The 14,923-nt window shown below is 39.7% G+C and overlaps 1 protein-coding gene across 1 annotated transcript in view; it reads right to left on the bottom strand.

Moving 5' to 3' along the window:
* CEP128 (centrosomal protein 128) overlaps positions 1-14,923 on the bottom strand; it is a 2,208,485-nt gene that overhangs the window by 1,197,284 nt on the left and 996,278 nt on the right. Inside the window, exon 17 of the mRNA XM_044074035.1 lies at positions 7,803-7,979. Coding sequence (XP_043929970.1) covers positions 7,803-7,979 — 177 coding nt within the window. The remainder of the gene's footprint in view (positions 1-7,802; positions 7,980-14,923) is intronic.

The following is a 14,923-nucleotide window of genomic DNA, read 5'->3' as shown; positions in this document are numbered from 1 at the left end:
ATTTATCACGTCCATGATTATTCTTTATATGGCCTTACATATAGGACTAGTCAAACTTATACGTCTGTAATTTCCCAGGTCAGATGGTCCCCCTTTATGCAGAGGGATGACTGTTGCTGTCCTCCACTCTATAAGGACAAACCTAGCCTGAAGACTGTGGTTAAATAGAGATCCTAATAGGTCTAATAAGTACTGCTCAAGAGACAACCTGCTATATCTCAGGCCCCACTGAAGCCATGTTTTTAGCTGTAGAGTGCAGCGGCAACCTGTTCTTTGGTGATAACTGGTGATGGAGGGTATTTCTTGGGGGAGAACTGGGGGTGATGGGGAGGTGAAATTTCAGCTGAATTTGTCTGCCAGCTAATTTTCTATATCTTTCTGCTGAATATAGGTGATGCCATCTACAACTAACTCTGCACATTGTTGGTTGCTGCCCTTAAAACTGCGGACATAACTGAAAAAATGTCTTATGGTTATCCTTAGCTTTGAATGCTATTTTTACCTCAAAGTCTGCTTTCACAGACCTGACTAGTTCCCCGATTCATTTGTTTAGACTAATGAGGGACTTATTCTCTGTTGTGCACAATCCCTCTTACTTCTTGACAGGATTTTCTTTCTTTTGTTGTACAATATATTAATACCAGAGGTCCACCAGGGAGCCTTGCTTTTGCGGTTTGACCTAAGTGTATTTCAGTCTGGTACTGTCATTTCTATGCAATTGTTTATATGGTCATACAGGACTTTTTTGTATGCCTCTGCACAGGTGTCTGTGTTTTCTGGATTTGAGGAAGCTTGGAAACTAGCTATGCCATCCCTTAATAGGAGGTAATTTACTTTAGAGAAGTTTTTAAAGTTTTTGGGGTTAGGTGGGGGGACTAGTTTTACATTTATTTCAAGGGAGACCATTTTGTGATTTGATCACATGTGAGGACATCACATAGGGGATCTGGGGTGCAGCAAACTCCCCTATTTGTGATATCAGATCTAGGATATTTACTCCCCTAGTGGGAGTGCAGACTAGCTGCTACAGAGCATTTGAATTTACAAAGTCAAGAAATCTTTAGGCCTGCATATTAGTGGTTGTGTATGGTTCTAATTAATAGAGAGATAGTTAAAATCACCCATGTGCATGGTATTGGAATGGATGGTGAGTGATTCTAGTAACTTTAGGTATAATGTATGGGTTTCCTGGTTCATGATTTGCGACCTGCAGCTACCAAGAATATAGTAATGGCTTTTTTCCATGTTTAGTTGGACAAGAAGTACATCAAGCATGTCATATGACGTGTGTGAGTCACTGCCAGCCTTGATGTGTGCTTATCCTTTATATAGAGCCTTTTGCTCTTTTATGTTCAGTGGGTGATTGGAATGTATGAAAAGCGTTATAGCCATGCACTGCCAGACTGTTTTCCATGACTTTGAACCATGTTTCAGTAATTACACAGATATCAGCATTCTCCAGGGGGAGAAGAGCTTTCAGGGAGTTCAATTTTCTGATGAGACTCCTAACATTGAGCAATAAAAGCTTTAGCTTGCCTGAGTAACTTTTATGTTGGAAGATTTGACTGTTTGGAAATAAAGGCACTATAGGGGTGGATAATGTTTTGGCCAATGTCCAAAAGACTAGAGTTTGACAGTTGAAGGTCATCCCTGGCAAAGCAGTATGGCCTGTCAACTATGTCTTCCCAGGCTGACAAGTACTGGACCCTTCTGGAAAAACAACAGTAGCTAGGCCAGTTGTTAAAGTTGATCATTTTCTGCTGGTATTGCGGCATCATCCTTGGAGATGGTAGAATGATGCTCAATGCTAGGCTCATACCTGCCAGTGATACATATTTTGAAAGCTCAACCAAGTATCTCTTCATATAATCCAAGGAGGGACATCTCAGGTCATTCAAACCCACATGGACTATGACTGAGTCATACTGGCACTTACAAGTATGTGACCTAAGTACTTGCATGATCTGGCTAATCCTGGCTGCTGCTAGGCAACTAACTGTAACCTTCCTCTTATCCAGCTTGGCAGGAAAGACATCAGTATGTCTCACAATGGAGTCTCCTATGATCAGAATATGGGGTTGTTTAGTGTTTCGCCTTATGGGCTTGGTAGATGAGACACAATGAGATGTGGCTTTATGTTCTGTGGTGGGAACTGTCTTGTTTGTGTGCATGTGAAACTTCTGAGGACTGCGCCTGACAGTCCTTTGAGGTTTGGGTAAGTTACACATGAGCACTTCCGCATACGTGGGTCTATATCAGTGCAGTGAATGATGTGTGTGAGTCACTGGCAGCCTGTTTGTTGTTTTTTGTGTCTGTATGTGAGAGTCTAACCTCCGGTATCAATGTGTAACTACATCTCTCACTTACCTTATTTGTTTGAGAATTAAGTGGCTGTCAGTGTTTATAAGGCAATTGTTACATTGCCTCAGGATGCCCATATCCACCAAGTTGGATGCAGAGATAGCAGAAAAGTGTCCATCTATGGTTGCAGGTCTTAATGTGCACTTGAAAGGATAGGGGTGGAGGATGTTTGTAACTGGATCAGGGAAGGGTGCTTACTTGGTGTAATATGTAGCTAACCTAACCAGCAATACTGCCCAGCACCAAACCAGATGCTCTCTGAGAAGCAATAGTCATGGATGTTATAAGATAAGGTAGACCCAAACAGTCCTAATTAACTGTGTAAATGCTTCTCACTGCGCAAACTTGTTGCACTGTGAGTAATGCACAACTGTGGTAAAGTTCCGAGGTGGCTTTCGTACAGAAATTTCAGTTTCTGGTGATTGTGTGTATACAAGGCACCAATAATTGCCACTACACAAAAAACAGCTTTTCACAAATGCAAATGCAAGGCTTATATAGAGTTAGATAAATTCAAGTTTTACACAACTATGCCTTAAGGCCAATCAACAGTGAGATTTCCACCAGCAATTCCCAGCTCAGATAGATGAAATCATCCCTCTCCTCCCACAAGAGTGCAGAGTTTCATCCTCTTAATGTAAAATAACTGGATTGGTGCCCATGTGTTAAGGAACCTCAAACATATGCCTAATGCTAACTAAGAAACACTAGATACAGTGTATTTCAGTGCAGAACAGCAGCCTAACAGCAACACTTACAGCAGTTTGAAAACGCAAAATTAAAGAACTGCAAAATAAATATATATATATATATATATATATATATATATATATATATATATACATACACACACACACACACACACACACACACACACACACACACCACAATAAACTTTCAAAGTATAATGAAAACAAGGAATGTTTCCTGACGTTTGCATCTGTACAGGGCACTGGCACAAAGAGCAGCTCGATGCAAACATGCCACATTTATACCAATACAGAAAACTGACTACTGAGCCCTCTGGCCAATAAAACGACTACACTTAGAGCGCTTTTGTGTGTTTCCCAATTCATATACACCAGGTAAACAGCTGCTGCCACCAGATGAATAATCCCAGTCCTCCTAATGTAAAAGCACAGTAGAAGAGTGTGCAGAGTGAAATGTTACCACAGACAAACAAACTTAAGGAAAGATAAAAAATAATTCAGCTTATACAAGTGTGATGATTCAATAAAAATACTTTGCTTTGTAGAAATGAGCCAAGAGCCACTCAACTGTGCAGAATTTATAAAGGTGTTAAAAAATGTAAATTGATAAATAAGCCCTCCAGCCAATAAAATAACTACATGCAGGAATATCTAGTGTGTTTCCCCAACCTATACAGACCAGAATGCCACCCACTGCCATAAGATGAAGAGTCCACTGTCCTCTTGATGTAAGAACATAGAAAAGAACTTGTTAAAAGACTAAAAATGCACTACTGTATCTAACAGCTAGCTAGATAATGAATTCATAGCAAATAAATCAGTAGAACAGATAGTGAGAGGCAAAATGCATTTTTTTCAAAATAAGCACAAGAAAAGGCAAATAAATAATTCAAGATATAAATTGCAATATAGAAAGTGAGGAGCTTATAAAGCTCAATTTATAATAAGGATAGGCAGCTTATAATCACCAAGTTTAAAAAGCAGATGAAGGAATAGGAGTGTCGGTGGGAAAAATAACCAGCAGTTGAGTCATCAACAGTGCTTGTAGTTTTTGCAGGCCTTGAGTCTTATAAGAGAAAAAAAGACAGAAATTCTCTGTGTATTTAAGTATCACTCAAGAAACAAATTAACCAATGAAAAAGACACGTGAAATGTGCACCCTAGGTAATTTAAGTATCTATCTGCCACATAGAACAAAAACACCAGGCCAAGAAGATTTCTTAAAACAGAAAACAAAATGGAGCAGGTGAAACAGAAATCAGCTCTATCAATTTAGGCAATTCACAGACAACAACATTTAGATTTACTTTCCTCACCCAGCAGGGAATCATCAACGATGCTTGTAGTTTTTGTAGGCTTTGCGTCTTATCAGGAAAGTGACTTTGTGGTAAGATCACTGCCTCACAGCACCACAGTCTCTATTTCATTCCTGGCCTTCAGTTACTGTGTGGAGTCTGCATATTCAATCCACATGTTTTTTTTGTTTTTGTAATCTGTTTTTTATTTACCCTATGTTGACTGTGTTAGTCCTACTAGGCAAGTGTTCTCTTTTCAGGGGTGACCCAAGGCAGTATTCATTCTGAGTTTTTGGCTACTCTGGTTTCTCTCAGCACCCAAAAACATTCTTGTTGACTGATTGCACTAAACTGCCTGTACATATGTGGTATCTTAAGACACCTAAAGTCCAAGGATTATCAAAAATGTGGATTTTTTTAATTTTATGATATAATAAAAAGCAATGAAGCAGACACCTTGTTACACAACCAAATACACCAAAATAACTTTCTAAACAAACAGAAAACCTCAGACTGTATTTTTTGCAGACAGAGTGGCAGCTACTTTCAGAATGATCCAATAACTCCTGTCTGCATTAATAAGAAGAAGGAATCAAAATTCACTGCAAATAGATGGTCTCCTGTAGAATCCCTTCCTTTGGGATTCCTTCACAGGAAGATATCCTTGCCTTCTCACAATAGTTCATAGTGATTCTTCCTTACTGTTGCAAAACACCCAGAGTTGATATTCTGTGCAATCATTCCCCTCTGTATGAGACCAACTTCTCAAGCCAAGCAAGGCTAAAGCCCCATTCGTTTATACAAACTTTAATTAGACAAATGTTTCTATTAACTGAAACATGCAGGAATCCTCTTTGCCTAATACTAAAAGGTATCTGCCAACTATACAGTAAACAGCGGTGCAGTGGATAGTGTTGTTGCCTCATAGCAAAAGATTCCTCAGTTCGATTCTCGGATGGGGTGCCTTCTGTGTGGAATCTACATGTCCTCCCTATGTTTTTCTGGGTTTCCTCCCACATTCCAAAGACATGCAGTAGGTGTATTGGGCACTTTAACTTGGCCATAAAAGTGTGAGCATGCATGCAAGTGTGTGGTCTGGAAGAACTACCATGGCAGGGCTAGCTGACCAGTGGTGTAAATCTTGGCTCTAGATGATTGTCACTGTTGAAGTGACACCCCAACCCCATGTGCAAAAATGGAAAAAGGGGCTGTGGATGGATGGATGTGAAAACTAAAATCAACAATTCTATATACAGCCTTTATATACTCTTGTGAGATCTGTTTTAAAGTGCAACAGTTCTAAATCACTCAAATATTTTTAGGCTGAAGGACTAAGTATCATAAATGAACTAAGCTACTGCATGGCTATCATTTTGTGTATATACTGCACTGGCTCACCTTGAACCCGCAATACACTGCAAGGCTACAACTTTCTTAAGCTGCTTTGAATACTAACAATGTGTTCCACCAGTGTTCACCTACTTATACTACTTTGAACTAGTATTAATGTGCTCAACCTATACTCTATGTATATATCGTACATACATTTCTTGAATATCTAACGCTATGAATACAGAGCTACAACTTTCTAACACTTGTAATATTTCTCTTGTGTACAATAAATACTCCCAACTATATTCCTACTTTATAACTGTTATTCAAGTCAAACGTATTTATCATGTTGTCAACTGCTGATTACATTGTAAACTTTTTATACCTGCAACTGTTACTTCTTGATTACTGCTTTAATCTGCATTTATATCACATTATCGAAAGATGAAAATAGCGAACACTATTTCATTGGCCCCAAAACATCTAAACATGAAAATATCAAACATTCAGAACAGCGAATTTTTTCCCATGGAAAAAATTCACTGCTCCGAAACACATACACACAACACAAGCAAATCAAACAAACACCAACCACACACATACACTTAAATTCCTACATCTAACACTACACTAAACTAAACATACACTACTATCTAGCCACTTAACCCAAACCCTAACCCTAAGGTTCGTCACTACTGCACACTCACCTAACCCGCGCCCTAACCCTAACTCACTTAAATCGCCCCTAACCCTAAAGTCTGTCACTATCGCACACACGCCTAACCTGCGCCCTAACCCTAACTCACTTAACCCGCCCCTAACCCTAACGTACAAACAATCACACACTTACCTGAACCCAACCCATAACTTTCCACCACAGCGCTAAGAATAGTGAAGCCACAGAAACAGCCAACCAAATTCTTTCCCGAGGAAAGAATTCGCTGTTCTGCAGCTTCGTTATTCTTAGCGTTCGCTGAATAGTGTCCAATATCAGAACATTCGAAGTTTTAATACTTCGATGTTCTGATATAGACCCTTTAATCTTACTACTGTTAAATTTGTACTGTGTGGAGCTTTTCTCCCCAGGCCTCTGCTGAAAACAGACGCCAGCTGTCTAGTCGGACTATCCCGGTAAACAAATGTTAAATAAATAATAAATAAATAAATACATATACACTAAAGAAACCATGTTATATCAAATACAACTTTAATCTGTCACTACAAAAGAATGTGTAATGCTCTTAGGAAAGGAGACAGCATGTAAAATGTAACACTAGTGTATACAGGACAATCACTCTGTTAAAGGTATGTTCATGAAGTTTAAAAGTATGAAATGGAGCTACTCTCTCTCTGGGGGATTCCCTCTGCAAACAGGGTCTGCTAAGTTGGAGCAACCTAATTTTACAAACCGATAAAACATTTCATCGCTGTTCCAAAGTCACAAATTTAAGAGGCTGAAATTAGAGAGTACTGTGCATTGGCACAAATGTGGAACTGAAAGCCCTGCTTCCTTTGCGTTACTTTGTCATGCTTATGCTTTTTTCAAATAATTTCCACCAGCTGTTCTCAAAGGTATAGACTTCCCACACCCAGACACGCGCATGCATGTGCACACACACACACACACACACACACACACACCCACAATCACACACATGCACGCACGCACAGCCTCACAACAGTATAAGACATCAATTTAAAGATCTGCAAACAGTGTTATCAGGAAGCCTTGAAAACTTTCCTTGACAGATTTAACACACAGGAAGCAAAATGCTACAGCAACATGCTTTCAAGTAGCTAGAAGAGTTCTTAAACCTGCATGAACTTTCATTAACACTTCAAGATAAAACATTCCCTCAGTCTGCAGACACAGCTCTTTATAATTATAGACAGCAAATGCTATAAAATACTTTCAGAGACAATACATCATTTTAAATGATTCAACATATAGAAAAGATCAAAGATCAGACAGAAAACATTAAGTAGCATGTGTTCCACTTAATTAAAAGTCATTTGTTATTTCATTTTCTTCATAACAAGTGATGCATAAAAATTCCATTAAACCCACCCAAAGAACCAAAGGAGTGTGAAAAACAATAATTACTTTGAATTTCTCGGCACTGTCTCTTGAGAGGATTTCGCAGGCTCCTTCCACTTCCTTCCCAATCATATGAAGGATAGAGTCCTGCTCTGTTTCCAGCCGACTGACCTGGTCCTTCAGCTTTAGGACAGTTTCTTCCATTCTCCGCATGTGGTCATCACTGCTGCTTACCTGGTCACTCTGTGAGCAAAGACAAGAGATACTAGTGAATATACAAACAGTTAATGAACATGATACACACAACTGAGACTTAGGCTTCACTCTAAAGTAGAAAGGTACACTGGGGTCTGCACTACTTATAGCACTCCATATTCAGCTTTCGAGTAACATTTTGTACCAGCACCATTTGTCTGGCTCGTGTCGTCTGATTTTTAGCTACTAGTACTGCTGCCCACATGGTGCACATATTTTGCTTGTATTAACAAACCCTTGCCTGTGCACTACTTGGACAAGGGAAATCATGTACATAAGCCAAAGAAGAAACATACATTTTCATTTTTTATACATAGGTGCCCTGCTCCAAATGAAAAGAGACATAAAAGAATGAATTGAGACCCATGACACACAGGCTTTCAGAAATATTTTTTACTTTACTTATTATTTACCTTTTTTATTTACAGCAGAACCCCTGCCCCCATACAATGTCCTAGCAACAGCTGCATAACGTAGTTTCAATCTACTTACTTACTACAAGGGATTCATACTTCCTCTGTAACATTGTCTATGGCTTCCATGCACACATCTTAATTACAAAAACAGTAATTAAAAAGGGTAATCCAACAGCTTGGGGCACTGAAAAGCCTAATGGAATACCTACTTAGGGAATCCAAAATTAATTCCATCACTAGGTGTGGAGAAGTTCAATACTCTCTAAAATGACAGGAGATGGGTTTGCTAACAAAGCTGTAGCCCATGTCTATCACTGCTCACTGCAGAAGAAAACAGATTTCCATCCCTTCAATACTAGTTTTCAGCTACCACAAACAATGTTAAATTCTAATAGACATAAACAGGTACATATCCAACTAAGTTGCTTACTTAGTATAACCTTTAAAAGTCACTGAAGCCCTCCAGTATTTCATGCTATATGCTTCACACTCATATGTGCTGGGAATTTAATGCTCTCTCTTCTTTTAAGTGGGGTTTGCTATCTAAGCTGCTAAGTTGCAGTGCTTTGTTATTAGAGTTAAGGGAGCCTTGAGCATCTCTCTGACCAAAATACTGGAAAGCTGTGCCTCCACAATCAGTTCCCCATCTCATAAATCCAAACACCTGACAATGATGGCACTGAAAGTACAATGAAGTGTTACATGCATTAAAGTTCACCTGCTATAAATTGCTTAAGGTTACACTGTCAACACAGAACTGAATATACTTTATGCACTGCAGATAACTTCTGCACCCTCTGTAAGACCAAACAGAACTCTATACTACCTCTAGTCAGTCATTCACATAGTCATTCTTTATTTTTCTTCATATTTCAGTCCTTCATGCCCTTCACTATCCTAGTTGCCTTTATATGCTCACACTACTCTCACCATTCTAATCACCTTACCCTGTATCTTGTGACCCCCTTACTCCTGTTACCTTCCCTTGTACCCTCAGTTTCTTATACTGTCCTAGATACCTTTTTCTATGCCCTTTATTTCTCACACCATATTATTTAACTTCCTCTGTACCCTATGTTCCTTACACCACCCTAGAAACCTCTGTTCATCACACCATTCTAGTTTCCTTTCTTGCACCATCTAGCACCACACCATCATAATTACTTTAATCTGTATCCCCTATTCCTTGCACCATCTTTGTCACCATCCTCTGCACAAAAAAACATGTACTTACCATAACACTAGACCTGTAAGCTGTGTGTGTATCTTTAATAACAGGAAATTATATGCCATAGGCAATAGGAATTTGCAGCACATGATGAAAACTTCCAGGCTCACTGCTCCCTCCTCCCATGCTTCTGTCTCAGTAGCTCTTCTTGGTATGTGAACATTGGCAAGAAAAAAAAAGGAAGAGGTCTATATTAGCCATCACTGTTCTGGGAATGCCAGAAACTGACTTGCTTGTCCAAGCAGGAGGATGGTTCAGGGGGGAATGTTACCAAACCAAGGCACAATTCCTTTAGATATACCATTATGGTAAGCACATAACTTTTGTATCTGGTAAGAACACTCAGTCTTCAGTAACAGGTAGAATAGAGTACCCAGCAACATACCTGTGAGGACCTGACTAAGAAAGCTTTTCTCTGACAACCAGGAATAACAGCACATGTAAGGAAAGTAGCCTCAAAGAAAGACCTTGCCCTGGATGTTATGCCCAACTTGTAGTGCTTAGCAAAGGTACTGAGATTTGGCTAATGGTACTGATATTCGGTTAAGTGAATGTTGCACAAATATCAGCTACTGTGACATTTCTTTAGGAAAGTAGTAGATGTGACCAGTGCACTTGTAGAGCAGGCTTTGGGAGGCACAGAGAGAATGCATTCACCAGTGATAAAGCAAAACTTGTTGCTATCTGGACAGGGTGACCTTGGATACTTGAAGATGATTTCTTTGAGGCATTAAGGAGATGAAGAGTCGGACACGCTTCTTGAATTCTTTTGTTTTGTAAATACATAATTTTAACTTCCATGGACATCCCTGCATTAGAGAAGGTTTTCATCTTTGCTTTGTTGGTTGGAGAACAAGACCGGTAAACTAATGGGCTGATTCAGACTAGTCTCTGTCAAATCTTTCAGCATGAACAATGGCTTGGTTCTAAATGTCACCTAATCTTACGAAAGGGGAAGTAGGCTGCTTTAAGTGAAAGTGAAAATAACTCCAAAACCTCTTCTGGCCAGTGTGATATCTGCTAGGAAATATTCCATTAGAAGTGATCCTGGATCAAAAGGCAGCCTTTTTAGGTGCTCTACCAAGGAAGCACTAGGTCTCTTACTGGTAGTCACTGGGAGGTATTGGGTCTAATCAGTAGTCTCAGGTAACAGATACATTTGGGAAAGGTCCTGCTGACCGTTGTGGGTGCTGAGCAGGTCATTTGCTGGCCTGCATGGAAAATAAGAAATGGCCACAAATGAACAATGATGGCAGAATAACTGATGTCTTGATGAAATAGTTCTATCAAACATTGCAGAAATTGGTCTAGTGTGCTGATTTTGAGTCTAGTCCTCTTTGAAAGACCCAGCTAACACAGTTTTCTTCCATTTCTCTTTACATGTCTTCCTGCTGGAGGACTTTTGTGAAAGGTCAGATCACCATGACATTCAATATGAAGTTACAATTATTTGCTACAATTAAAAGTAGAGAAGGCAAAGAGATGAATGACACTAATGTAGGGGAAACCTGAAGGATGAGTGATCAGTCCCTGAAAGATCAGTAGATAGAGGGGGCCCAGCTTATGTTGCACAAGCCGAGGAAACCAAATTTTTCTAGACCTTAGACTTCAACTTTAAGCTTTCTGTATGGTGTTCAACATGAGCAGTATTGACAGGTGGGCATAAAGAAGGTCCTGTGGTCAATTCTCTACCATTTTATCATTTGCCTTCTTGCCTTTGACAAAGATTAGGAAGAAACAGCTGGAGCAATTCACATATGATGTTGAAGCAAAGAGCTCTATCAGAGGGTGAATCATGGGGTGAACCTCACCTCCAGGATATTGTGTTTACTGTTCTTTGGGCTACAGACACTTCACAAAGAAGAAACAGATTCCTGCTCAACCTGTCCTTCAGGCTGATGGTCTCCACTGGAATGTGTGTTTTCATGAATTTTCAACAGAAATGTGTTGTGACATGTTACTTGTCTTGATGCCAATGGAAATGAAGTGCCCATTGCCAGGGTCTATTATGTAGACATCCATAGTGTAACATACGGATGGCCATCATCACATACCCTATAATCATGAATACCTGTTTTGCTATATCTCTCTGGGACTGTAGTAAGTATTTCAGTGTGAATTAGAGGACACTGATCTTGTCCTTGGATAGGAAAAAGCTTTTAAATGTCTGCAAATGCAAAGTGATACACTAGGTGGGGTAAAAGTCCCAAACTGGGGATGTTGACTATAATTCCCAGCTGACTGACTAGACTGATCAGACACAAAGTGATTGTCTTGCTGGTCTGTACTAGTAATCAAGGAGCCAAATATCTAGGTTTGAGAAGGGATTGCTCCCTGTCAGCATCCTTGCGTGTGCTGCTTACACTGCCCATGCATTTGGTTAACACCATAGGGTTCATGGTGAAACTGAATGGCAAGCTCCTGAATGTAGTGACTAGCACCTATCTGAAAATTCTGATAACTTCTGGACTCAGTGGTGACATTTAGACGTAAGGGGGCATTTTGGAGGCCCAAAAATGAAACCCAATCTCCTTGTAACAGGAAAGACAGAATTATTTGAACGAGACCATAAAGTACTCATTAAGGTCACTGAAATCCAGAATGAGTCTGAGGTTCCTTGACATTTTGGACCTCTCTGGTCTGGATAGCTGCTATTTACTGGATAGCATTTTCTATCTACCCTGCTACTTTTCTCTGATGGTGTGTGGTGTTCAGCATCAACACTGGTGTTAAGAGTATTCCTAAGAAGAAAAGTTTGTAACTTCTGGATATCATCTTACTGACCTGTCTTAGATCACTCATGTCAAGGACAATCCCCTTCCAAATGTCTTTAGAGGATAGAGGAACATTTTGGAGCACTGCTGTCTTCCCATGAACTGGTCATAACCACTGAATGGGCAGCTGATAATCTTTCTTCATTCTGGTGGCAATTATGCAGCCCTCAGATGAATCTAATATGATATGTCCTGTGTCCTGCTGAAGGACAGATGCAGGGGGCAACCAGCAAAGTCTTGCCCTGTTCCACCACATCACTGAGATGCCTGCTGATCTCATCACCCAAAAGAAAGAGTCCTGTAAAGACTGAGTCTATAAAGACTGCCTTGACATCCTCCACAAGATCTGTAAGTTACAGCCACACATGTGGGAACATAACAATGGCTGCTTCAATGGCTATGGCCAAATCCTCATCTGTGATTTATCAGACATGGACCATGTGGTTCATTAAGTTTGAGGAGGTAGAGGCCCAGGCCCTGAGCACTTCTTTCTTTATCCATCTTATAACTCCATGATCACATACAGCATCTAATTGGTGACCTCCACTGGGAGTACACAATATGGGTCAGGTAGTTCAACATCCTCAAGAATAGGATGAAGGGAACACATACTTTTGAAATCTGCCCACTTTCCTAGACTCCTTGATAACCAAATAGGCACTAAGGCTCTCAGACGTAGAAGTCTTCTTTAGGGCTTCTATCAAAATAACTGGGTCTTGCCTGGGGCCCTGTGACCAAAGTGAGCAAATCCTGGCAGATGAAAGATGAGTTAGGCTTATTTAATACTTCCTGGGGCTACTGTACTCCAGCTGTCCAGTACTGACTTGTTGGCATATTAAGGGATGTCCATCGAGGGTGGACCCTCCCATAACGTTTAAACAGCAAACCTGCATGATAGCTGCATGCTTTTCTGTGTGAAAAGGATATGGTCTCTAGGTCAAACCCGCCTTTCCATAAGGTGTAGGGTCTCTCCAAGTTTATGGTAATCAAGGGGTAGCCTAGAAAAGTAATGCCCTTCTTCCCCTAAAATCTATCTGTTATCCGATCCAAAAATGCAACCAAAGCCAAATCCACACAACCCGGAAAAGTTGCAAAAACTTTGATACAACTATGTGAAATGAGATTAAAACAGGATTGATCACTTTCATCTATGAAATCAGACTTCTTCAGAATCACAAATCTGTTCTAATTTCACATTTAAATATCTCACCCTATGTGATCATGTGTCCCTGAACCACCAACTGTAAGACAGGCAGACATAAAAAAATAAGGATGGGGGGGGGGTTATGAACAAAAATGATTATCTCAATACAATGCATTGTCATCTCTCAGACAGCGACTTATATGAAGAAATATCCCTCAATGTTATACATCTGGCTTACCGAAGGATAGACTATCTGCTACAGGACTTGTTAGATCAAGGCAAAATTTGGCCTGAACTGTTTGACTTTTTTCGACTCAAACACCCTGTGGTGCCCTGTATTTTTGGAATTCCTAAGATACACAAGAGCACCACTGATCCACCAATGAAGCCCATAGTCAATGCTAGGAAGTACAAAATTCACCCTCTTGGCAAGTTTATTGATTTGAAATTGAAAAAAGCTTTAGATTGTTTTGACCACCTTTGTCATGATACCTGGGATTTTTTTTTATTAAAAATTAAGAATCTTAGCTTTTCCAGGAATTGGTTTTTTTTCACAGTGGATTGGGTTGAGTTATTTAATATGATTCCTCACTTAACTGGCTTAATATGGTTCAATGATTTCCTTTGTGAATCTACTGATTTAAACAACAATGATATTAATGTTTTGGTAACTTGCATGGAAATTGTTTTAAAGAACAACTTTTGTGTTTTTGGAGGAACAGTATTTTCACCAAGTAAAAGGTGCGGCTATGGGTGCCTCGTGTGCCCCAGCATTTGAAAACATTGTTCTCCTCCAATGGGAAAAAAATTCTGTTTGAAAAATTTCCCATCAAGCCTTGGAAGATTTATCTTCATTTTCTTGATGATATCTTTATTGTGTGGGATAGACCTGATAGTGAGACAGTTGGTTTTATCGATTTGAACACTACTACCTCTTTCTTAAAATGTATTTATTACTATAGCCATGATTTTATTTATCTTGATGCCATGCTCTCTCAAAATTATTCTGAGCAATGCTCTGTAAGCACAATCTACAGGAAACCAACATACTGTAACGTAAATGTCTTTTACATTTTGAGAGTAACCATCCTTTGCATCAAAAACATGGTATAGTCAAATGTCAATATATTCGTCTGACTAGGATGGTTTTGATGACAACCAGTTCAGACTGGAATGTAAAACTCTGGGTGACATGTTTTATGCAAGGGGTTACCCGAGGAGGATGGTTTCCACAATAATGTCGGAGGTGGTAGATAGAAGGGAGTGAAATTCTGATGTGAAAACATCACTCACAAATAAATGGTTATGCTGCTAAATGCTTGGAGCTTAAATCAGAAACTACACTCTCTGGAAGCACTCTCTCCCTAGAG

Source organism: Protopterus annectens, chromosome 6.part0 (assembly GCF_019279795.1).
Source record: "Protopterus annectens isolate FY-2018-M chromosome 6.part0, PAN1.0, whole genome shotgun sequence".
NCBI lineage: Eukaryota > Metazoa > Chordata > Ceratodontiformes > Protopteridae > Protopterus > Protopterus annectens.
This window is presented reverse-complemented; position numbering and strand designations above follow the sequence as displayed.